Source organism: Dasypus novemcinctus, chromosome 20, assembly GCF_030445035.2.
Source record: "Dasypus novemcinctus isolate mDasNov1 chromosome 20, mDasNov1.1.hap2, whole genome shotgun sequence".
Classification (NCBI taxonomy): domain Eukaryota; kingdom Metazoa; phylum Chordata; class Mammalia; order Cingulata; family Dasypodidae; genus Dasypus; species Dasypus novemcinctus.
This window is the reverse complement of record NC_080692.1, coordinates 37,770,371-37,797,385: the sequence shown is the minus strand read 5'-3', so window position 1 is coordinate 37,797,385 and position 27,015 is coordinate 37,770,371. Positions and strand designations below refer to the sequence as shown.

General features: G+C 40.2%; 1 protein-coding gene and 1 non-coding gene across 2 annotated transcripts in view; both read right to left on the bottom strand.

Annotated features, from left to right (window-relative positions):
* The window catches only part of DERA (deoxyribose-phosphate aldolase), a 132,361-nt gene extending 107,381 nt beyond the window's left edge, over nucleotides 1-24,980 (bottom strand). Inside the window, exon 1 of the mRNA XM_058282846.2 lies at nucleotides 24,889-24,980. Within this exon, the coding sequence (XP_058138829.1) occupies nucleotides 24,889-24,919 (31 nt within the window). The 5' untranslated portion in view covers nucleotides 24,920-24,980. The remainder of the gene's footprint in view (nucleotides 1-24,888) is intronic.
* On the bottom strand, nucleotides 3,954-4,089 carry LOC111764596 (small nucleolar RNA SNORA21). Its single transcript, XR_002797171.1, has one exon. It is a non-coding gene; the product is annotated as a small nucleolar RNA SNORA21 (small nucleolar RNA).
* Nucleotides 24,981-27,015: the final 2,035 nt, after the last annotated feature.

Here is a 27,015-nt window from a genome sequence, read left to right as displayed (position 1 = left end):
CATACATGCTTGCCAAATCTGGAAAACAAAACACACACACATTTACATACCCAACAGTCTTGTGCATTAGTCCTTAATCTAACAATACTCCATCATCTTTTATATTTTTACTTTTAAGAATAATTGACGTTGTAAATAAATTTGGTAACAGACAAAATTTTCTAGCTCACAAGACATTTCATTGTCAAGATCTTGGCTTTACTACTATACACTTTCAAGATGATACACTGTAAGACACTAAACATTTTGATTTTCAAATAAGCAGTCTTTCAGTGGAATGAATACTGGGAAACTTCTGATAAGTTTCTTAAAGCCCCTAAATGTGCCTAGCGCTCAGAAAGCATCATTAGACCTTAGAGAAATTCATCAAGATGCTGGGTAACTCTGGCTCCCTGATGGGTAAAGATTTAACTCTCAGTCCTTTGAGAAGATTTGATCAATTATTCTAGGAGCCAGGAGCTTCAGAGAAAACCTCTTTAACTCTTCCCTCTCAATGAAAATCTCGGTGAAGGGATAAAGGACTTCCTAAATTAAAAATGTTAAATGTCAAAAAATGCCCTCTTTTGATTCAATTCATACTATTAGTTAATAGAAAATATTATTTACAGAGCAGCTACCTGTGCTGGAAGGTTGAGTTAGTTGAGCTAGTTAGAGTCTACAAGGATCTTACATGCTAAAACCTGTAAAGCCTATACACGATTAATCCTGTCAAAATATCATAAGCATAATTTAAATGTTACAGAATAGAGCAAATGAAAAAAAATAATAAACTATTTCATTTTAATCTAAATAAGTAATCTTAAGCTCCAAAAAATATATATATAGCTAAATATATTCATGGAATTTAAAGGTTACATAATATTCAAACCTATTTTTCTTGCAACATATTCCCCCACTACCATTGCCCAGTACTCAATGTCCTTCTACTCCCATCAAAATCTCACTGCAGGAAAAATCTTATCAGTCATTTGCACTCTATCAGGAATTTAAGGCAAGACATGACCTCTCCCAGAAGTACTGACTTTTAAGTTTCAATGCTAAGGTAAGAGACAGTAAATTCCGAATGACATATTTTATGAGGGGTGTTGACAATTTTCATTCCCTTAAGGCTGTGGATCTAGTTTGCGAATTCATATTATTCCTAAAGCCTACCCTTTCAGGCAAATGATTTTCAAATGACCTACTGTGAATTACCATAATTTTGCTATTAAAATTTGTATGTTTGAATTTTGAAACCAGTTTCTACTTTTACAAGATAAATTTCTGTTCTCAAGTAAGTGTATAGCACTTGTCTATGGTTATTTACCTAAAATAGCCATAGAATAGTTTCAGAGGCTTATTTAACAAATACTCTATAGATGATTATTGATTAATTTTCAAAGATGATCACAAAAAAAACTGGAAAAGTAACAGAACTTGGGATGGATAAGTTCTCAACAGAGATAAATTACCAGTGATAAACTACCTTTAGTCACATTGCTGTATGACAGAAAACAAATCACTAAAGGTACTGAGTTCATGTTTATTCTCAAGTCCCATCACATCCCAGCATACACTGGGGCTCCAACCTCCCTAAGACCTCTGAACTTCCCCACACGCATATTCCAGTCAGCAAATACGCTTGTTCACATCAGCTATTCTTTAGCTCTAAGCTCAGAACAGTCCTACCACAGGGAACAGTAAATAATTCTTACTGTGACTCTCTACCGGCCAGGCACCATGTCAGATGCCCTCCATATAATACCTCATTTAACCTTCACAATCACCCTGTGACACAGCTTGTGTTCATCCCAGTTTTTGGTTGTGAGAAATCAAAAGCAGAAGAATCAGGATTCAAATTCAAGAGACAGTCTGACTTCAAAGTCCAATTTCCTTTTCAAAGGAAGCGATATTTAATTAAATGGGTAGCCATCCCAATGTGTGTGTGTGTGTGTATGGAAATTTTAATTTGGGTAGTCTAGAGCTATATAACCAAATTCTCAAAGTGGGGTAAGAGATTACCCTTTAAAATCAAACCAAGCCAAGGTTTGTGAGAAAAATTAAAAGAAATAAAAATGTATTGTGTAGTTACCTCATCTTCTCACTACCCTCTAATTTGCAGGAAAAAAATCAAATACTTTCCAGATCACTACTTACCACCGTCCCTTGCTCTCTGGTTAAAGTCTTTATCTGTGTTTAAATATATCATTAAATGCACAAACACACAAAATAAGCCAGGAATGTAGGTGTATTCCTTAAACAGCAGGCATCTAACATGTGCTGAAATACTCTGACTGTCAGCAGACAGAGCTTGGGTTGATATCATCTCCAAAACAAACAAACCCCCGCTACATTATGGAGCACAATGATTGCCAATACTGTCTGGGAATATCTGTCCAAAATGGAATTGGAGTGGAAATCACCACCTGCTGGGTGCTGATTCAAAACATGGCTCCCCACAGCACCTGATCGCCTTCTGCAATTTCTCCTCAGGGAGAGAAGTTCTTTTGCGGCACAGATTTTGACAGGGTGGCTGCTTTACCCATTGCTCTCAGATGCTCTGTGACAAGTCTTCAAAACCTATAAAGCACCATCGCTCCTTTAAAGGTTAAGTCATTAGATGTGCCAACTCTGAAGTGAGCCTGATAGCTCTCCAGCAGTAACTCGCAGCCTTTGAGGAACCTGCCCCCTCGCGGTGCACCCCGGAACACGAGCTTCCTGCCCGCCAGCGCCGCTGCCCCAGGTGAGCCTGAAGCACCTGTGGACCGCAGGTGACTGGTCAGCACTCTCAAAGAGCTGGGTCTGGTCCGGTTTTCACAGACAATCCTGCTTCTGTCTGCAAGGCAGGATTTAACAGCTACAGGACAAGTCAACTATACACAAAAGCAGACTGGGCAGAAGTCAAAATGGCAAGATTTCAAGGGTAGCACGAGGGGTCCCTCACTACCAAATACTTCTTGGCACCTATTAAAGTTGCCTTTCCCAGGAAAAAGAAGCTCTTTACCCCACTAGTGTTTCACCCTTGATTAGGAATTGAATATTCTGTTCCTCTCCCATATGGCTTTTAACAGGGTGACATCTTAGGAGTGAGGAAAGCATGCAGCAAGAAGCGGGTGCACCCAAAGGCAAAATGTCACCTATCTCTTCACTACTCAGGGGTCAGCGATCTAAACAGGTTGATGTGGGTCCTGCCTTTTTCCTGATCTTCTCAGTGCTTCCCAGGGCTTGTCGTCTACATTGTGCAAACACCAAATATAGAGAGAGTTGGATTTTAAAGTAATAATTTTTGTTTCTTATTTAAAATCTCTATAGAGGCATAATGTATGAGAAAGTTAAAAACTGGGAAACGGTCTTTGGCCCAGTGGTTAGGGCGTCCGTCTACCACATGGGAGGTCCGCGGTTCAAGCCCCGGGCCTCCTTGACCCATGTGGAGCTGGCCCATGCGCAGTGCTGATGCGCGCAAGGAGTGCCCTGCCATGCAGGGGTGTCCCCCGCGTAGGGGAGCCCCACGCGCAAGGAGTGCGCCCATAAGGAGAGCCGCCCAGCGCGAAGGAGGGAGCAGCCTGCCGAGGAATGGCGCCGCCCACACTTCCCGTGCCGCTGACGACAACAGAAGCAGACAAAGAAGCAAGACTCAGCAAAAAAGACACAGAAAACAGACAACCGGGAGAGGGGAGGGGAATTAAATAAATAAAAATAAATCTTTAAAAAAAAAAAAAAGAAAGTTAAAAACTGTTCATTACAATAACACCTAGAGTTTATATATAGATTTCATATCTACCTTCAGAGTTTCCAATTATAAGAGGTAATAAGAAGGAAATCATATATGGAATGTGATAGTTGTAGCAATAAAACTATGTAAGTACCTAAAGAAGCAGTGTAGTTTTCAAGTTAAGAGCACAATCTCTGGAGTCACACAGACCAGGGATGCAGGGATGAAATCAGATTCACCCTCTTTTCTTTTTTTTTTTAAGTCCTGTCATGCCACCAATTGAAGCAAAACAACACAAGAGACTGTCACTTCACCCAGAAGCAATGTTTTTATTCTGCCCTTTCATGATGGCTTGGAGGGTCATCAAGAAAAGGCCCAATGAGAGCTTTTAAAAGGGGAGAGTCACCCGTCATTTGCTAGTCATTATGACTTTGGGCATGTTGTCCTGCCTCTCAAAATGTGAGCTCCCTTATTTGTAAAACTGGGATAAAAATAATATTGGCAAAAAGTTGTTGGGAGAATTAAGGTTCAGGCTAATGTGTGTACTTAGCACAATGATTTGCATATTATAAGTACCTAATAAATATTAACTTTTATTATAATATTTGTGGCACCATCTTCATGAAGTCAAAAGCACCTGCTTTCAAAGTCTTTTACATAAATCAACAAAAAAGACAAGCAGTATCATATGGCATTCTTGAAAAATGACCTATTGCTGTTGTGTATTTTTTTCTTTTTTAATTTTCTAATAATCAATTAAACAGCAAGGCCTAATTTGTAGTCTCTGCTCTCCCCTCACAAGGAGGAACCAGGGCCCCCTGGAGAAATGGATGCCTCCACTTCCGATGCAGGGAATATTCGAGAGGAGTCTGGAATGGTGTAATGTGCCTTTAATGGCACATTAATGCCATTAATGGAGACATGGCCAAAGGACTTAAGAGCCAACCTGAAAGGGCACCCATGGGGAAAAGATAAGACAATCTGATCATTAAATAAAACAAAACAACAATGATGGTTACAATGGATTGAGACCTATTGACTATATATACACCTATGCACTCACAGTGGTACACAAAAAATAGAGAGAAATCAAAATAACAAAACAGCCCCTCCATCACCACCACCAACAAACTCTCTGGTCATCACTGGAGGCAGCCAGGCCACACCTGTTCTAAAATTGGTAAGTGAAATAGAAGGAATTTAACATTTATTCCACCTGCCTTGTAAAAGCTCAGTTTCAGGCTAAAGAAATAGCCCTACCTAATGAAGGAAAGTTCTTTTTAACTGAGGAATTCTAGCTAATAAATGTAGAAGGAATAATGGAAATAAAAATGACCCTGAAAAACCCCTAAAGAAATAAGTGATTCAGGCAACACTCATCAACAGATGCTAAAATCACTGGGTCAGTGGATAGAAAGGAATCTGACAATAACAGAAAGATCAGACTGCCACCATGTGAACCTGCTGATCAATCTCAGCATCATTAGAAGGGGGGCAGAAGTGGCATTATGTCCCTCCTAATCAATGCAGTGTGAAGTACACAGCACCACACATTAAGTAGTCTTGCCTCCCCCTCCCTCCAAAAAAAAAGTTGAACCAGGATCTAACTGACTCTTTAGATCTATCTTTTGGTATCTTCTGGTTTACAAGACACACAGGAGATGGAAGAACAAGGTAAATGACAGCAAGTGGATGCAAAAATCAGGGGCTTTCTAAAAGACAATGGACCCAAGTTTCTTTGGCAAAAAAAAATTACATGAAAAGGAGAGGGAGGAGATCCTGATTCAAACTATCAACTGTCAAAAAAAACAACAACACTTTTGAGACAAATGGGGGAATCTGAACACATACTGGATGTATTAGGTACTAAGACGATATGAATTCTGTATGGAAGGATAAATAAAAAATTAATAAAAATAGTAATCAATGCTTTATATATAATCAATGTTTGTATATATTTATACAAATGTTTTATATAATTAAAATACAAAATTAAAACAAAAATCAAAGGAATTATTGTTAGTATTACAACGATGTTGTGGTTCTGTGATAAAAGATTGTTTTAAAGATCAAGCATTAAGGGCAAAAAAGTGGCATAATGTCAGGGATTTCTTTTTAAATAATATAGCAAAAAAGAGGGGGCTTTTACTAGCTTTACTGCAAGTGTGGCAAATTGATTACTATTGAATCTGAGGACAGCCACATGAGTTATTATTATATACTACTTTCTATGTTGTAAATGTGTAAAAACTTTCATAATTAAGAAGTTAATAAGAATCAATTGTTTCTCCAACATGTATTTATTAAGAATGTTCCAGGAGCATAGTATAGAACTGGTGCGACGAGGTAACAGTAACCCCTTGTTTTTAAAAAATAAGCAGCCATGGGAAGCAGACTTGGCCCAATGTATAGGGCGTCCCCCTACCACATGGGAGGTCCGTGGTTCAAACCCTGGGCCTCCTTGACCCGTGTGGAGCTGGCCCATGCGCAGTGCTGATGCGCGCAAGGAGTGCCGTGCCACTCGGGGGTGTCCCCTGCGTAGTGGAGGCCCACGCGCAAGGAGTGCACCCCGTAAGGAGAGCCGCCCAGCATAAAAGAGAGTGCAGACTGCCCAAGAATGGCACCACACATGCGGAGAGCTGACACAACAAAATGACGCAACAAAAAGAATCACAGATTCCCATGCTGCTGACAACAACAGAAGCAGACAAAGAAGAACACACAGCAAAAAGACACAGAGAACAGACAACTGGGGTGGGAAGGGGGGAGGGGAGAGGAATAAATAAATAAATCTTTAAAAAATAATAATAATAATCAGGCATGAAGCAACTTTTAACTTACTGGTATATTGCCAAGAACCAAAGACTAAGTAAAAGAAGGCCTTCCATCTGCAAATAGAGAGTTCAAATGTCCACGGACGGACTTTAAGTGCCTGGCTCACAAGGAAAGCCCCAGTTCTCCTCTCAACCAGGGTTCCTCATCTGCACCAAACAACAAAAAGAATGACTTGAGTGACAATTTTCTCAATTCTTCCAATAGTACCATTCTAGATGCACTGAAGTTAATTCACCACATATGATGGATGCCATAGGGCATTAGGATTTAATTCCCCTGCACAACCCCAATTGTAGAAGGCTGCTAGAACCTCCAGCTAGAACCTCTTGCTCTCAGCTTACCCACAATTCTAGTAATTTCAATTTTCTTGTTTCTAGCCTACTGGATATTTGAAAATGCAAAATAGAAGGTAGAGAATTGCTATAGCAGAAGGGTGAAAGCCTGATCACAAGGGAGGAATTTAAAAATTTATTAAATATGCATTCAGTGAACCCAAAAAGCAGAGTAATGTGACCACTTGATTAGCAGAAAGTGGCTCTAAAAGCCTCAGGAACACAAGAACCATGACTGTATGAAAACAGCAGACTCTTTGATGTTTGTAAAGATTATCCTCCAAGTCACCAAAAACAGTTAAATGCTACACAGTGCACTCTATCCCAGACAGGGAATAAACCTTCAAAGCTCTGCTGCTTGTCTGGGAGGACCCTGAGCAATATAAATTTCTTTTTCTATGTATGTATGAATTTTCAAAAATTCCCTTAATGGCTATGTATTACCTTCATAATCAAGCAAAACCACTTTTTAAAGATACTTAACTTCAGAAATATTTCATCCCAGATGATATAAGTTTTTAAAAATTCTATTTCAAACTTAAAGAGAGTAAAAAACTCCACGCTGACTCATTCTACAGAGTTCACAGATAGCTATGCCTTTTATGTATTAGTTACTGTCTATGACAGTCTGGAGCTGGACGGACCCCAGAAAAATTATGTTCTTAGAGTTAATCCATTCCTATGGGTATAAAACTATTGTGGATGGGACCGTTTGATGAGGATGCTTCAATTAAGGCATGCCCTAGGGTGCGTTTTAATCCTCTTACTGGAGTCCTTTATAAATGGGATGAATACAAAGAGAGACACAACAGAGAAAAAGCCAGAGCAAGCCAGAAGCTGAAGCAATGAAACCTGGAAGAGAAGAGAGAGACAACACCAAATGCCACCATGTGCCTAGCCAAGTGAAAAAGGGAGTCCAGGACTGCCGGCAGACAAGCTTCAGGGAGAAAGCATGGCCCGATGCCTTGATTTGGACATTTTTCTCAGCCTCAGAACTGTAAGCTTGTAAGCTAATAAATCCCAATTGTAAAAGTCAAGCCATTTCTGGTATATTGCAATCCTACAGCCTAGTAGAGTAAAACGCTGGAAATTAAATGCTAAAATGCATCTAGTAAACAAGAGAACTAAGGATTCATAAGGGTGGAGGGATTCAAGCTTGACTCTCAAGGCAGGTAATAGTTTCTGACAGGCAGAAGAAAGAATGGGGACATTGCAAACAGAAGCAACATTTGCAAAGAATAAAGACCAAGCAGACAAGACAGAAGCAGAGGGGGTTGTGAGAGTAACAGGAATTAGGACAAATGTACTTTAAAAGATGAGAGAGGGGCTGTCTGGGCTTGGTACACCACACAGTAGAAAGTCACTGTAGGTTCCTGGGAAGGCAGCAAAGGGTCTTCATTTAACAAACACTGATAAAAACTATTACTCACATCATGAAAAATGCTGTTCTAAATGATGTGAGGGATACAGAGACCAAACAAACATTCTACTTCCAAGAAGCTAATCAAGTCTCAATAGGACATGTAAGAACATGAGAGAAATCAGTAGTTAAAAGTATCTCAGGGATCAGTGGTGAAAGTCCAGCTGAGGAGACCAAATAAGCTTTCATAGAGGAGGTAAAATATTAAAGCATTGAAATATTTTAGGATGATAATATAGGATCAAATGGAATTATGGAAATACCACTTATCATGATGCTGAGGGGATTTAACTACATTTCTCATTTAATGTTCACATTAATTACTAGGTAACAGAAGGACCAATTTATAGATGAGGAAACTGAAGTTCAGAGATTAAACTACTCGTCCAAAAGCACAAAGTGTCAGAACTAATATTCAAATGCAGGTCTCTGTATTCTAAAACCCAAGATAATTCTAGAATGCTGTGCTATTTTTACCATCATTTTGGACAACTATACAATCTCTAGATTGAAAAACAATATATTTATTTACTTAATTCAACTATTAAGCTATATAATTTTAACAGAATTTAACACACATTTCTATTTCTAGTCTCGTGAGAATCCCTACCTGGCTAAACCCATTCCTATACTTCCTGACACTAGTTGGCTGTCTCCACTAATGCAATTATTTTCTTCAACTAAAGACAGCCATTACATTCATTCAATTAAATCTAATTATATACATCTCATGAGATACATGCCCACTCTAAAGGAAGCAAACAACCAAAAAAGCAAATCTTTGAAGATAAATATCATTTGCTCTAATTGAACAAACAAGAAGGAAAAGTTTATCCAAGTATGGGTTTTCCTGCACAGATGAGAAAGCAGGCAGAAGTAGAATCAGTAGCTATCCAGCCATCATCTTAATTTAGGTGTGTGATAGAATGAGTCTGGACTAGGAAGAGAAGAAAGATAAAGAAGAAAATCCACAGGATATTTTTATGGAACAAACAGTAATATTACAACCAGTACTCAGTCATGCAGAGGAACGAATAAAAATAAAAAGCTCTAATCACATAAAGATTTACAGGGTCAAGATATATGCTCATAAAACATCTAAAGGGAAAGAAAATACACAATGTGTTCAATCATGCTCAGGAATCAGAGAAAGGGAAGAAACATAAACTGGTCACTGGAATTCAGAGTCTTGAAAGCCCGAGAGGATTGTGATAGACAGAGAAAGAAGGAAAAGGTATGAGCTCCAAGCATGGGAATATAGACCACAATTCCACTGGACGGTAATTCTAAGTAATGATCAGAAGAACCAAGGAAAATCAGACTTGGAAGGATTCTCAGAGATCATGTATCAGTTTTATAGAATCAGAAACCACTCTTCAAGATGCTATCAGAGTGAGGAATAAAGTACATGAGTCTCAATCCATAGCCTTCCCAATGCCCCATCCAAGAAAATACTTGCAGAACCACAATACATTCAGTGAAGCATACATGGCTGTGGCAGTTTGAGATTATTGATGAATCCTAATAAGAAAAAGATTATGTCATAACTAATCTATTCCTCTGGGAGATTCAACTGAGATGTCTTTGATTAAATTACCTGTTAAGGTTAGGGATTTGATTCGAACATGTCTGTATGGCAGGACTCAGGTTGAATCCCGGTCCCCTCAGAGGGGTGAAATAAAAGGACATTCAGGGAAATGGAAGTGGCTCAACTGATAGTCTACCTACCATATGGGAGGTCCAGGGTTCAAACTCAGGACCTCATGACTTGTATGATGAGCTGGCCCACATGCAGTGCTGATGCATACAAGGAGTGTTGTGCCACGCAGGTGTGTTCCCCATGTAGGGGAGCCCCACATGCAATGATGCACCCTACAAGGAGAGCTGCCCCATGTGAAAAAAGACAGTGCAGCCTGCCCAGGAGTGGCGCCGTACACACAGAGCTGATGCAGCAAGATGATGCAACAGAAAGAGACAGAGATTCCCAATGCTGCTGACAAGAATGCAAGTGGACACAGAAGAACACACAGTGAAGAGACACAAGAGAGCAGACAACTGGGGGGGGGGGGGGGGAAGGGGCGGGGGAGGGCAGAGAAATAAATCTTAAAAAAAAAAAAAGGACATTACTCAAGAAGACACACAAGGAAGAGGAGAGAGCTTTGTCATGCTTCATCCGGGAGCCCCGGGGAGAGGTGAGCCATTAGCCTGATAGCTTACAAAGACTGTTGGAAAAAGAGAGCTGAGACTAAAAGACAGAGAGGGGAAGCTCTGAAAGGAAGCTCTGAGAGATGAGCCCTAATCCGGAGAAAAAGGAGAGATGGGTCAGAGATCAGGGGCCATCTTGCTTCAAAAGTGGCAACTGACTTTGAGAAAGAGACCTTGAGTTGGACTCTTTAGGGCCTTGTAACTGTAAGCTTTTACCCAAATAAATATCCTTTATAAAAGACAAGAGATTTCTAGTACTTTGCATCAGCACCCCTTTGGCAGACTAATACAGTGGCTAAGTAAAGATTCCTGACAATCATTCCATTGAATGCCAGATTCAATTTAGCCTGTGAAAGTAACTAACATCAAGCACCAAAACAATACACCTTTCTTGAGGATACAGAGAGATCTCTGTTTCTCTTCAAGACTCTCTTTGGTATTATTTGCACCAATTCTTGTTTTCTGAACCCTACATGCTAATCATCATGGCCCACAGTTTCTCCAGGTAACATTATTACTAGTATAATGCCTACACCCAGTCAAACATAGTATTCATCTTCAGACTGAGATGATGTTTTCTTTTCTTCCTGAAAACAGGTCTATGGAAGTATTTACAAGATAAAAACCCATGTTCAATCTACCCCTAGCCTGAGATTTCCCTCAGTATATTTAGATAAGTATCCAAAGGTTAATAAAGTAATGTTGATTGGTTAATCATTTCAAAGAGCAACTCCATATCTTGATGATGGCCAAAGTTTGCTTTCCCTGTCAAGAGTAAAGAAGTGCGCTTCCCCAGTCACATTTTAAAGTTCAATGAAGGGAAGGTTCTGAAGGGCAGGGCTCCCAACTTCTGATGCTGTTGTATTTTTCAAAAAGACGTAGACAGGTACTCTATATATGCATGGTGAGTGGAAGAGTTGAGACTATAACAATTGCTTCCTCAAGAGTCAAGAGTTCTTTAAAAAAGGGAAAATAACAGCAAATTCTGCCTATAAAGATACAAGATTAAACTACTACATTTCTTGTTTCTTTTGGGAAAATTATCAGGAATATTTAGGTTTCTCTCTACATACTAAAGAAAACAATCTCCCTCAAGACACCGAAGTACATGAAGTTTGAACTCCCTCCCAAAATACAAATACTGTATAATGAAGATTGTCTCAACCTACCGTCCTCGAAAGAAACAAGAACCTGTTCTTTTTTCACCAGAAAATTAACTAAATTACTCTTTCTGCTAGACAAACTTGCATTTTCTGCTCACAGGAGAACTTCAGGTTCTGGTCCTTCAGTCTCTGAGACCATGGGGACGAAACCACCATGTCAATTTCCAAAACCATCAAGAAGTGCATTGTTTGTTTTTTTCCAGGAGCCACTGACATTATTTGAATAAAATATGCTCCTTTTCAAATACAGTGTACCCTTCAGATACAGGCACTAGTTAACTGCCTCACCCTTCTGATTTTCCATTATGCCTCCACATTCCTTTTTTTTTTTTTTTAAGGAGCTAATAGGGATTGAAGCCAGGACCTCATATGTGGGAAGCAGGCCCTTAACCACTGAGCTACATCTGCTCCCCTCCACATTCATTTTAACACATTTCGTCACTTATTTCAATCAGAGAACAAATGGCTAATTTCCTCCCAAATTTGCTTAAAGAAATTTTGCTTATGAAATATAATAAGATAGTACTGAAAAATGTATGTGACAGGGAGAGGATTTATCACTCTACAGCTTATTGCAGGATTCTGCATCTGCAGTGCTCACAAAAATTATCAGGGGAGTTTGTGAAAATGCAGATTCCTGGGCTCCTCCTTACCATACTGATAATTAAAGCTAGTGTGGGGCTCAGGAAACTGCATTTTAGCAAGTATTTCAGGTGATTCTGATACAGGATCAGAGCCCACCTGGGCTCATAGAAAACCAGTCCTAAGGGAGGGAGGTCATCAGGATACGTGAATAAAGAGAGCCAGGGTCCCAATTCCAGTCCTGTCTCTAACCAGTGATCTGATCATGGCTTAACTTCCCTCAGTCTCAGCTCACTCATCTGGAACAGAAGGTGATGGAATGACAGCTAAAAAGACTTCTTGCTATGAAAGCTTTATAAATGTGGGCATTATTATTGTTCTAGAAAACAGTATTAGAAACATTCATGAGTAATCTGTATACAGGATCTCTACCAAGGAAATCAGAAGTCTCTAACTATAACTTCATGCCAGATACCTAGTTCAAGGTAAAATTCAATACATTTGACTGAACCCTCTCCCCCCCACACACACACACACATACACACATACCTCCTTCCTTATGGCCTTGGGGGCCAGGAGTGTATACACTAGGTGCTCACTTGATAAGCTCATCTGAATGTGGCTTGTGGGAGCAGTGAATTTGACTATTTTTATGACTCTGAAGACCACAACCTTGGCATCATTGACAAAAGAACACATTTCAAAATAAACCAAGGCACCAGGTAAGTGGCAACTTTCAGAAGCAATTACCAGAGGCTACTCTTATCTCCAACTCTGCTTTGGAGAAGGAAGGCCTGACTTTACAAAGAGAGCCAGAAGTGGCAGTCACAGTGTCTCCACTTTAAAAAAAAAAAAAAAAGCTGTGCAGTTTGCTGGAGCGGAGATGAAACGTTTATCCTTCTCTTGCATCCACTTTGGTTTCCCGCGAACCGCGACGGCCGAGGCAGGCTGAGGAGCAGCACATCCTTCGACACATACACAGCACACGCCAAAGTTAACTGAAACATTTCAAAGCGCCTTTTCAGGCCTTTAACTCAAAAGATGAACACATTTCAAGGTGACCCAATCCTCAAGTGACAGACAGTGTTTTAAAAGGGCCAGAGCTCCCCACTTAAACAATTTCTAGTGACATGTTTAAATTCGCATCCTCAAGGGCTCCGTCTGCTAACTCATTTACTAGTCTTTCTTTCCTGGCAGAGGCATTCCATTTTAAATGAGTGCTTGAAGTTTGTCTTCCTTCCTAAATATTAAAATCCACAGGGCTTGGATGCTTTAATTTTTTTTTTTTAAACTTAACAGGCACCATGTATAATTATTTAATTATACAACAAACCCAAATAATTTCTTTATGGTTTTTCTATTTATCAAAACAGTATCAGAATAATAAAAGACAACCTCACCTGTCACATTTATGAGCAAAAATATTTCTAAGGTAAAATGAAAGTTAGCACTTGTGAAAGGATGCCCCATATAAAATCAAAAAATGTACCTAATCATGATAGTGACTATGAGTACGCATTTCATACATAGAATATGAAGGAGTCCTTTCTTCCTTCCCTAAAATATATACTCTTAACCACTTTAGTATAATGAGAAGATTACACTAGAAATCTGCAAATTGGGTTCTTGTTCATGAAACATGCCTGCCTGTTTCCACTCAGTGCCTTTGCAACAAATGACTTCCTTTCAAGAATGTTTTTTCAAAAATATCTCCCCTGGACTGTCTACAAATTCCTCTTTGTCTTTGCAATCCCACATTCCTGTTGTCACATTTATCACACCATAGATAATGCTTCATGTGACTGTCTCAGAGTTGACTGAGCTCTGTGCGAACGAAAAGCCAGGTCATGCCCGCCTCGGTATTCCCAGCCATTATCGCTAGCAACAAGTGCCAGGAATGGCAGACACGCCACATGAGCTATATTATATAAGAATAAACTTCAATACTTATGCAGGTCCTCTTTCCCTTCCTAAAAAACTCTGCTAAAGCACTGGGGAAGAGGGGACAAGCAAGGGCAGCATTTGAGCCAGCCTGGGAGAGCAGGGGATGGGAGCCCCAATGGGGGAGCGGGTGCTAGTGACGGGGTGGCCCCAAGCGAGCAGCAGAGCTCAGTCCCAGCAAGGAGGACCTCTGCAGCAGAGGCACAGCCATGGCGGGGCGGGGGGGGGTGGCGGGGATGCAGGCAGGATGACGGGGATATCTCTACAGAGAGCCTGGCACCAAGCGCCACACAAAAGGGGGATATCCGTGCGGACAGTGGCCTGTGCCAGGGCCCAAGCAGGGTGAAGGGCTGCCCAGCTGAGGATGTCAGAGACGGTGAGTGTGGGGAAGAACGTCTAGTGGATGTGAGGTGTGCAGCCCAGCACGGGAGTGTTCCAAATGTGCAAGGAGAGGAAACTGGACAAAATCCTGTAGTGTTGGACTGGAATTGGAGGTATCAGTGTGAACTCAAGGTTTTCAATGAATAGAGAGATGTAGACAGCTGGGGGGTGGGGTGGGGGGGGAGACGTGTGTGTGTGTAGAGTACATATTCTCCAACTCTGCCAACTGAGGGCTCGGGAACAAAGTCATCCAGCTGCCATGAGCACACCTAGTGCCCAGATCTTGGTGGATACTATTATCCATGGAAGGAAAGCTTGTGGAGACATGACCAATTGCAGTGCTAGGGCAGGAAAGTAGAAGATGAGCCACGAACACCTTGCTGAGTCAGAAAGTAAGGAAGTACTTAAAGAATGATGGAGCATGTCAAAAGGACAGAAACCAACATGATCTGAAAGACTGTAAACATTAATATAAATAATAATAGTAATATTAGAATCCATTGGAAAAACAGGAAACTTCAAATACGTATGTAAATAAATAAATGGAAATTTGTAAAGGAACAGAATAAATATTTTTAAATATTTTCATAGCACCTCCCCACAAATTACCAAGGTTAAAAAAGTAACTTTAGGGAAGCGGATTTGGCTCCACAGACAGAGCTTCCGCCTACCACATGGGAGGTCCAGGGTTCAAACCCAGGGCCTCCTAACCCAGGTGATGAGCTGGCCCACGCACAGTGCTGATGCACGCAAGGAGTGCTATGCCACGCAGGAGTGTCCCCCAAGTAGGACACATGCACAGGGAGTGCACCCCATAAGGAGAGCTGCCCAGCACAAAAAAAGCACAGCCTGCCCAGGAATGGCACTGCACACATGGAGAGTTGACATAGCAAGATGACGCAATAAAAAGAGACACAGATTCTGGGTGCTGCTGACAAGAATACAAGTGGACACAGAAGAACACACAGCGAATGGACACAGAGAACAGACAACGGGGGGGAGGGGAGAGAAATAAATAAAAAATAAATCTTAAAAAAAAAAGTTGCTTTACAGCGGAGAAGCCTGGTAGACACAACCTTTATCAAGAGATCAAAATAAGCATCTTCAATAAAGAAACCAATCAGGGAGGCAGCTGTGGCTCAATCAGTTGGGCTCCCATCTACCAAATGGGAGGCCCTGGGTTCGTGTCCCGGGACCTCCTTGTGAAGGCGGGCTCATCCGCACGCTGCAGAGCACAGCCCAGCCCGCAGATGCCGTGGAGAGCCAACTCAGCAAGGTGACGCAACAAAAAGGGAGACAAGTGAGCACCAGAAGAGCCCGCAGCGAATGGACACAGAGAGCAAACAGCAAGCAAGCCGCAAGGGGGGAGGGGAAACAAATAAATACAGACACGGAATAACGTACAGCGAATGGACACAGAAAGCAGACGGCAAGCAAGCCGCAAGGGGGGGAGGGGAAATAAAATAAATTTTTAAAAAAAGAGCGAGACCATTCAAAATCGTGTGCCATCCGACAGGATGTTTCTGCAATATTCCTGCCAAAGACCTGCCAAAGACGCATACTCTAAACATAACCATAAGGAAAAAGCCAATGCAAACTGAGGAGCACGCTACAAAGTAACTGGCCTATATGCATCACACTGTGAAAATTCTGCAAGTCAAGGAAAGACTGAGCAACTGTGTCAAACTTAGGAAATACGATAACAAAAGGCAGTATGTTTCTGAACTGGGTCCGTTTGAAATAAAGGACATATTTGGACAACTGGCTAACCCTGACTGAAGTCTAAGGACTAAATGGTAGTAGGTATATATTCTCATTTTGATAGCTGAATTGTATTTATTGAAGGAAATGTCCTTGTGTGTCGGAAATACTCAAGTATCCAAGAGCGGTGGAGTATCCTGTCAGGCAACCATTTTCCTCAAATGGTTCAGAGGGAAAAAAAACTCTTTATACTGAACTTACAACTTTTCTAAAAGTTTGAGATTGTTTCAAAATTTAAAAAAAAAAGTATAGCAAAAAAACAATTAGGAAGTGAGTATAACTAACATGGCTGGTTTACAAATGGGACTGTGGCTGAAAGGGGTAGTCTAGAATGTAAATGTCAACTGAAAGAAAGCTATAGAATAATCTAGGGACTGTATAACATAGTGAACCCAGAGGTGGATGAGGATTGTGGTTAATAGTCCAAATACAAGGATGTTCTTCTATGAACTAGAAGAAATGCACATCACTATTACAAAGTGTTAAGAATATAGTGATGCATGGGAAAAATAAAATTAATGTAACTTATGGACTACAGTTAACAATAATACTGTAATATTCTTGCATCACTGTCAAAGAAGGTATTATATCGATGCTAACAGTCGATAATGGGGAGATATGGGATTTTTTCTTTTGGACTAAGGAAAACATTCAAAGGCTTACAGGAACTCTGTGATGAAACTGAGATCACTGCATGTACACTGTGGATGGACTGTATAAGGCATACTGTATAACACAGTGAGCCATGTCGTGGAAGATGGACTGTAGTTAACAGTACAAATATGAGAGTGTTCTCTCATGAACTGTAACAAATGTACAATACTAATACATAGTATTAATAATTGGGGGTATGTGGGAAAAAATACACCAAATGTACACTATGGACCATAGTTAGTGGTAATAGTCAGATGAAGTTCTTTCATAATCTACAACAAATGTTCCACAACAATGTAAGGTTTTGGTGGAGGAGTGATATACAGGGATTCTGCACATTATGCATAATTGTTCTGTAAGTTCACAGCTTCTCTAAGTTAAAAAAATGAAAGAAAAAAAAAACAACCCAATTAGAGCCAAATTACAATCAATACTCCACAGAAAGCCAGTAAATTCATGATTGTCAGTCTCATAATTTCATAAAACAATTATTTTCACATTACTCTTTCCTAACACACTGTAAATAATATATTTCTTTATATATATATAAAAGAGAAAATGAGAGATAGACACACTGACTTTTCTTGTACTCTTTAGGTTCTGATAGGGTCTTTAATTTTGTCAGAAATGCTGTGCTAGGAGATGAAGATGAGTATGTGAAAAGGGGGGCAAGAGGCGGCTGTGATGTAAAGCAAAGAGTGAAGAGCTTGTAATCAGAAGTTCTGGATTTTAGTTATGGCCTCAAATCTCCTAAGTTCTGAGACCTTAATTAAGCAGGTTACTTATGTTTTCTGAGTCTTAGTTTTCTCATCCATGAAATGAGAGTAAATGACTGGGAGAATTAAAAGAGATAATGTTTGCAGAAATACTCTATTAAGTCTCAAGAACACATAACTTTTCCCTAAAAAACACAGAAGAGACAGGGTTGGCTTTTAAACCCAGGAAACCAAGGTAAGCCCAAAGGCTGGAGATAAGAGTTAGGGTTTTACTAAAATGCAGAACACCCACAAACACACAAAACAATCCTCATTCTAATCACTTGGGGATCACTCATCAGCCCCCTCCCAAAATACTCTGAGGAGCACCTACTGGAAGAAATCCCAGAGGAGGGCTGGTTTTAACATGCCATCCCAGAAAATTTCTGCTTCACTACCATCCAAACCTACTCTCACAATGCACCAAAATTTAGACTGTTTCATTCATCCTCAGGATAGACTCCTAAACAAAGCGCAATGATTGAGATGTGGGATATGATAATAAAACAGCAATCTTCACTTACAATAACAAATTTTACTTGGATTTTACAATAGCAAATCAAACCTAAGAGTCGTATTAAAATTACCCACCAGCCATCAACTTGCCTCCCCTTGCTTTGGAGATTTGGTGCCTCCAGTTAGCACCCACAGACATAGTGGGGTGGTTACCAAAGCAGTGTAAGCACCAGACCACCTGGGTTTGAATTCTGGCTCTGCCACTTTGGGCAACCTGCTTAACGCTCAGTACCTCCATTTACTTGTCTGTAAAATGGGGAACGTAGCGTCTCTCAAAGGGCTGTTGTGAAGACTAAATGAAATCATGCAAAAAGCATTTTGCATAGAGCCTGGAGTGTGGCTAGCACTCCATGTTAACCACTATCCTCATACCCAGCATCTAAGCACAGTGTCCACACAGAGCAGAGAACTTACGGACCTATTGTGCAAGTATCCTGTGCTTTGCCTAAATTTAAAAGTTATGATTTCACTTCACATATACAAACACACACACAGACACACCTCGTTTCACTGCACTTCACCTTACTACTCTTCAGATACTATGATTTTTACAAATTGAAGTTTGTGGCAACCCTGTGTCAAGCAAGTCTATTGGTACCATTTTTCCAACAGCAAGTGCTCACATTGTATCTGTGTCACATTTAGGTAATTCTCGCAGCATTTCACACCTTTTCTTTATTATTCTATCTGTTATGGTGATCTGTGATCTTTCATGTTAATGGTGTAATCGTTTGGGAACACTATGACCCGTGCAATGTAAGATGGCAAACTTAATCAATAAATAATGCACCATTATCTGACGGCTCCACCAACTGGTCATTCCCTCTCCTCAGGCCTCCCTATTCCCTAAGACACAACAATATTGAAATTAGGCCAATTAATTAGCCTACAATGGCTTCCAGGGTTCAAGTGAAGATAAGATTAGCAAGTCTCTCACTTTAAATCAAAAGCTAGAAATGATTAAGCTTAGTGAGGAAGGCATGTAGAAAGCTGAGACAGCCAAAAGCTGGGCCTCTTGTGTCAGTTAGCCAAGTTGTAAACATATACAGAAAGTTCTTGAAGGAAGTGTAAAGTGCTACGCCAGTGAGCAAAGGAATGCTAAGAAAGTAAAACAGTCTCACTACTAATACGGAGAAAGTCTTAGTGGACTGGATAAAGGATCAAACCAGCCACAACATTCCTTTAAACCAAAACCTAATCCATAGCAAGGCCCTAACTCTCTTCAATTCTATGAAGGCTGAGAGAGGTGAGGAAGCTGCAGAAGAAAAGTTTGAAGCTAGCAGAGATTGGTTCATGAGGTTTAAGAAAAGAAGTACGTCTCCATAAGACAAGTGTAAAGTAAATCAACAAATGCTGATACAGAAACTGTAGCAAGTTATCCAGAAGATCTAGCTAAAATAATGGATAAAGGTGGCTACACTAAACAAGATTTTCAAGGTAGACAAAACAGCCTTCTATTTGAAGAAGATGCCATCTAGGATTTTCATAGCTATAGAGAACTCAATGTCCGTCTTCAAAGCTTCAAAGGACAGGCTGAGTCTCTTGTTAGGGGCAAATGAAGCTGGTGAATTTAATTTGAAGCCAGTGCTCATTTACCATTCTGAAAATCCTAAGAATAATGCTAAATCTACACTGCCTGTGCTCTATGAATGGAAAAACACATGATTTCCTGAATATTTTATGCCCACTGTTGAGACCTACTGCTCAGAAAAAATAGATTCTTATCAAAATATTACTGTTCATTGACAATGCACCTAGTCACCTAAGATGTCTGATGGAGATGTACAAGATTATTGTTCTCATGCCTAATAACACAACACCCACTCTGCAGCCCATGGATCACGGTGTAGTTTTAAGTCTTATTATTAAGAAATACATTTTGTAAGGTTATAGTTGCCATGGGTAGTGATTCATCTGAAGGATCTGGGCAAAGCAGGTTGAAAACCTTCTGGAAAGCATTCACCATTCTAGATGTCATTAAGAACATTCGTGATCCTTGGGAGGAGGTGAAAATATCAACATTCACAGATGTTTGGAATAAGTTGATTCCAGCCCTCATGGTTGACTTCAAGAGGTTCAAGTCTTCCACGAAGGAAGCAACTGCAGATGTAGTGGAAAGAGCGAGAACTAACGTTAGAAGTAGAACCTGATAATGTGACTGAATTGCTGCAATCTCATGATAAAACTTTAATGGATGAGGAGTTGCTTCTTACGGGTGAGCAAAGAAAGTGGTTTCTTGAGATGGAAACTACTCTTCATGAAGATGCTGAGAATAAAGTTGAAATGGCAACATAGTACTCAGAATATTACAACAGAACCTCACTGTTATCTCCTTTTTAAGAAACTACCACAGCCACCTCAACCTTCATCAACTATCAACCTGATCAGTCAGCAACCATCAAGGCCAGACCCTCCACCAGCAAAAAGATTATGACTCATTGAAGGCTCAGACGGTTGTTAGCATTTTTTAGCAATGAAGTATTTTTAATTAAGGTCTGTACATTGTTTTTTGGACATAATACTATTGCTTTCTTAATAGACTACAGTACAGTATAAACTTAAACTTTTATATGCACTGGAAAACTAAAATTCACATGACTCATTTTATTTTGATATTCACTTTATTGCAATGGTCTGAAACTGGACCTGCAGTATCTCCAAGGTATGCCTATGAAATTATGCAGTGGGAAGTCACCAGCATCAAAATCAGAAACATTCTACACTAAAGTTATGTTTTAGTGGAAATGGCAGAAACTTGGTTACCTGAGTTCCTTTAAAAGAAAAATAAAGGTTTTAACGCAAGAGGATCAAAACACTGTTATCACACCGATGTAAGATGCAGCCTATGCACACATATAGACAAAAAAATAAATGGAAAACAACTGCATATCATATTTGTAATTAATCTAATTGTACCTTTGACTTGAGGTGAGCTCTGTAAAGGCAGGACCATCCTTGTCCATCTTGTATCCCCAAAGCCAAGGGTAATAATATCTACTACACATTTGGTACTCAATAACTACTTGTTGAATGAATACATTTGCTTTGCAAAATACAAAATCCCATCATGGTTCCCGCTTTGGTAAATAGTCAGAGCTGATTTCCTTTATCTTTTAAATAAATAAGCTGCACTTTGTTTATTCTGACACTTGATTAACAGAAAGTGTCTCTTCAGCGCAAAACTGTCCTTATATTCCCAAGTAATCATGGTACCTGATGATTCCAATTGTGAATGTATCTAAAACAATCTCTTGCTAATGCAATACAAGAAATGTATAGATATTGAAAGCTGAGACTCAGAACAGATATTTGCACACTAATGTTCATAGTGACATTACTCACAATTGCCAAAAGATGGAAGCAACCCAAGTGTCCATCAACCAATGAATGAATAAACAAAATGTGGTATATGCATACAATGGAATATTATTCAGCCGTAAAAAGGAATGAAGTCCTGCTACATGTGACAAGATGGATGAACCTTGAAGACATTATGCTGAATGAAATAAGCCAGACACAGAAGGACATATAGTATATGATCTCATTGTCATGAAGTAATTAGAATAAGCAAACTCATAGAGTTAGAACCTAGAATATGGGTCAGAGAGGCTGGGTTGTGGGAAGGGAATGGGGAGTTATTGCTTACTTTGTTACAGAATTTCTATTTGGGTTTACTGTAAAGTTTTGGAAATGGATGGTGATAATGATAGTACAACATTGTGAGTGTAATTAACAGCACTGAATTATATATGTAAATGTGGTTAAAAGGGGAAATTTTAGGTTGCATATATGTTACTAGAATAAAAAAAGATAAAGTATAGAACTGCATAATACCGCGAACCCTCCTGTAAATGATGGACTATAGTTAACAGCAAAATTACAAAAATGTTTTCATGAATTATAAGAAATGTACCATGCTAATAAAAGGTGTTAATAATAGGGTGGTATATTGAGGGTAAATGCATCATAATGTTAATTATGGACTATAGTTAACACCAAAAAAAATCTATGAATCACCTCCAACTCCTCCCCTTTAAAAATAAGTTTTTAATTACTTTGTTTCTTATGTCTTCAGACACTTTTTGAATTTTCCTTTCCTACACAAGAGCTTACAGAAGGTGCAGTGCTTCACAGCACCTGCCCATGCACAGGGGCCTAGGTGGAAGCCCCAGGTCCGCCAAGCAAGGAGTAGTTCTAAACCCACTGCTTCATTCAACAAATATTTCCAAGGGCCTTCTCTGTGACATACACTATTCCAGGTGCCTGGGAAACATCAGTGAACAAAACAAAGATCACTATCAGTACAGCGCCACATTTTAGCCAAAAGTTAAGAGAATAGAGAAAACAGCATCAGTCCATTTTAATAGAACCAGGACTAGTAGTGCCCCAAAGACCCTAAGATCATTAAGTCAGCGGTTCTCAAATTTAGCTATGCTCTGGCATAATCAGGAGGGCTTGTTAAAAGTCAGATTGCCGGGCCCTATTGCCAGAGCTTCCGATTCAGTAAGGTCTCAAGGGAGGCTGAGAATGTACATTTCTAACAAGTCCCCAAGTAAAGTTGATGCCGCTGGTTCAGGCACCACATTTTAAGAACCACTGGCCTAGTTCAAAGAAAGCAAGTGGCATGTCCAGAGCCACAACGCTATGCAAGAGCAGAGCCAGATTTAGGATTTTTTTCTGACTCCAAAGTGGTTCAGTTTTCAACTAGGACACAGCATCATCTACCCCTTTTGAGCAAACACTTCTGAAAGAAAAACAACGAAGATTTCAGTTTTCGGAATGAGCTGGAGAAAACCAAAACAGCACTGATCACTGAACACTGATGTAAAAATTAACATTAAAGTTAGAGCACTTGTTCCCAGTCTGGAAAACATCTTTCACATGTCTAAATGCCATACTAAAAGAATGTCTTCCTCTAAGGACTTTTATTGTGAGGTTCAGGTTCAGCCCCAGCTGAACTCAATTTTTAATAATTTTACAGTCATTTTTGTGCTAATAGTATTTTCTAAAATTTCTACGACAACAAATTTCTTCTGTAATAAGAGAAAAAGTTAATTTCTTTTTTAAAAAAGTAGTTCTAGAGTAAATTAAAAATAATTTCAATTAGAAGCCCCCATAAAAAGCATCAATTGATATAATGCATACAGAATATACTGCATGAATTTCTTTCCTAGAACACAGTAATTTAAATGATTTATTTTATCATTTTAGGCTTAACCTGTAAAAAATAGTACTTGCATAATTAATACAAATGAGGAAAAATAAATTGAAATACATCCGATTTACTTAAACAAAGAGAATAAAAATAAAGCTAGTATCATTTAAATAGGTGCATAAAGTCACATTTACTATTACATAGTAATTGTCTTTATCTACACTTAATTTTTGACAAACGAATGGAATGATTCCAATTCTTGCAAATTAAGAAAGCAAAAATGGTATGATCGTATTTCTTGGATGAAAAAATAAACTTTAAGTTTTGGAAAAATTATAGAGCATCGTTCACTTATATAGAAGTTACACAGCTACATGCCTGGGGATGCCAAGGAAAGCAAGTTATCCCAACCTTCACCATATTTCAGGAACTTGTTTAAAAACATAATGCAAGGGCGTGATCGAAACTGCCCTTCTTGACACCTAGACCGTTTAATTGCAAGTCACTTTTAAAAGAGGGAAATAGTATTTGTGTTATATAAAATTTACAGCTAGATCTCAAAAACAACCCCCCAAAACAGAATTCCCTATACAGAAATACTAATTACTATTAATTGAACACTTTTGCTAGGTACCCACCATGTACCAAATATTTCACATATATGTTCTCATTTACTACTATAACCATTTTACGGATGAGGAAACTGAGGCACACAATCACAAAGGAATTTTTCCAAAGTCACACAGCTAAGAAGCTGAAGATCCAGGAAACAATATTGAAGTTTAACACTTTAACGCAGATCTTTAACCTTTGGCTCAATCATGGTTTTGCTCTTTGAATTACAAATTATTCACCTTTTAGGAAATCTAAATGGTTTTCTTGCCAGTAGCATCTGGACTAATATCTGTAAGGTGAAAAATGATTAAATACAAGCAGTTTTACAAATCTTTGTACATATAAAATCTTGCACAATTTACAAGTTACACTTTTAGTATACTTTAGTACAGAAACTAAAGTACAACTAACACGGCCAGGTTAGCGCTACTGCTGTAAAAATCGCGCCGGTGTTCTCCCAGGGGGAGAAAGGAGATTTTTATCTGTTTTTGTTTGAGAGTCTTTATATGTTTTGCAATCAGGGAGTTAGCAGGTCAACAGAATAAATGGAATAAGGTGGAAGATGGAAATAGAATCTTCCGCTTACAAAACTAAGGCTCGGGAGGAAAGGCCGGCGCGCGCCCGCCAACCGCCCGCCAACCGCGGCGCCTCAGCCTGGGTCCCGGCAGACCCCGCACCACCGACCCGGGGCCCGGCACGAGGGCCTCCCGGCGCGGCAGGGGCACCGCCGGCGCGGGGGAATCGGAGCCCTAGCTCCAAACCTAAGCCTGCTCGCGCTGTGCGCGGCCCTGAGCGGCGCGCCACCTCCGGGGCAGGGCTGGGGGGTGGCGGCGCGACGAGCAGGACGCGAGCGGTGTGGGGAGACGACCCGCCGGCCCTTACCGAGTTCGGTTCCCCGGTCGTGCGCGGCCATTGCGCGAGCGCTGAAGGCGCCGGGCGCGCTCCCCCGGGCCCGCCCTCCCTCCTTCCCGCGCGCCCGCGCGCCCCCGCCCCCGCCCCGGCTCGCTCGCCCCGCCCCCGCCCCCGCCCGCACCCCCACCCCCGCCCTGCTCCGGCTCGCTCGCTCCGCCCCGCCCGCTCGCCCCCGCCCCTACCTCTGGCCCTGCCCCAGTAGGCGGAGCCGGGCCTGGGACGTGTGCGCGGGACCTAGATCGATTCCAAGCTCTTCATTCTGCATCCATGTCTAAATTATAATGTAAGTTTACTTAAAAAAAAAAAAGGTATAAAATCCTATTTTATCTATTAATAATCTTATATTATGAAAATTGAGAATCAAAGCAGCCTCCTAAAGCAAACATTTTAACGACATAGCTGACGAGAATCTCTCCATAGTTTTCCTTCAAGTGACCTGTTGCACTGATCTGGCATTAATCACTGCAACTAAAAAGTGTATTAAATTGAAAACATTTAAAAAGCTGATGGGGATAGAATGCAAAGAATAAGTTTCTTTAATGGAGAATTGTTCCTAAATTCCACTTTTTGAAGGTCCATTCTAAACCTGTTGCCTTCTGAACTTTCTGAAGTATCACCAAGGTAAGGACTCAAAGATCTAGAGAACACTAAATTGGAATCGCACAAGGTTTATTTCCTAATGGAGATTTCTAGGCTCCATCCTAGCCCTACAGAATCAGAATCCCAAGGGCTCTGGAAGCTGTATTTTTAACAACTTCCCATGTATAAAATGGGAGCTATTTTTTAAAACAATATTTAAAAACCAAGCAGAAAGTCTAATAAACTTCCATTTCCTTACTTTTAATATTTCTCTCCCCTTCCCGCCCTCCCTACCCCCCAGTTGTCTGCTCTCCGTGTCCATTTACTTTGTGTTCTTCTGTGTCCACTTATATTCTTCTCAGAAGCAACCAGAATCTGTCTCTTTTTGTTGCATCATCTTGCTGTGTCAGCTCTCCGTGTGTGTAGCACCACTCCTAGGCAGACTGCACTTTTTTTGCACTGGGCGGCTCTCCTTAAGGGGTACACTCCTTGTGCATGCAGCTCCCCTATGCAGGGGACACCCGTGTGGCATGGCACTCCTTGTGCGTATCAGCACTGCACGTGGGCCAGCTCATCACACAGGTCAGGAGGCCCTGGGTTTGAACCCTGGACCTCCCATGTGGTAGGTGGACGCTCTGTCCATTGAGCCAAATCCGCATCTCTCCTTACTCATCTTTAAACTACATCATTTTCCACTTAACCAACTTCCATTCTTTCATTAATTATATGAAGTGATTCAACATATAAAGTATTACTACTGTTAATTAGCTATCATTTAGATGCATATCTAAGCCTTGTTTCCACAAATTTGTTAAATGCCTCCATCTCTCCAGGAACTCCTTATCTGTATCATTCTTCAGGTCATAACAATTTGTTCTCCCATGCATTATACTTGCTTGATGACTCACATGCTCCTATTGGTCACATCTCTGGACAGTAATGGATTAACTGTCCAGTTCTCAAGCTTTAGCTCCCATTTAGATTCTAGGTATCTAGTTAAGTCTCAGGTTTCAGTTTTTGCCAGATTAATAGAGTTCTTGGTTGTTGGTTACTTTCAATAATGTAGGGCATAGGCACGTTTTTATGTATTTTATGAGTCGAACTCTTAAGGACAACCTTGTTGAATAGCTACTTCTTTGTAACTTCATATGTACTGGACACACAGGCCAACTGGCAGGATGTGGGAACAACCATTCTTTGGTATTTTGTGTACTGGTTCCCTATTAACTGTGGTAATAAACTTCCACAAAGTTCTTCTAAGAATATTTTCCTGCTTCTAAAGGCAAGCATTCCTTGGCTCATGACCCCATCTTCTGTCTTCAAAGCCAGCAGCCTAACACCTTCAAATATTGCTTATTGACCCCTGCCTTCCTCTCTCTTACAAGGGCCTTTGTTATTACACTGGATCTACCTGGATAGTATAGGAAACTCGTCCCTCTCAGGATCCCTGACTTAATCTTCAAAGTCCCTTTTGCCATATAAATTAACATGCTGACAGATTCTAAAGTACAGTGTGGA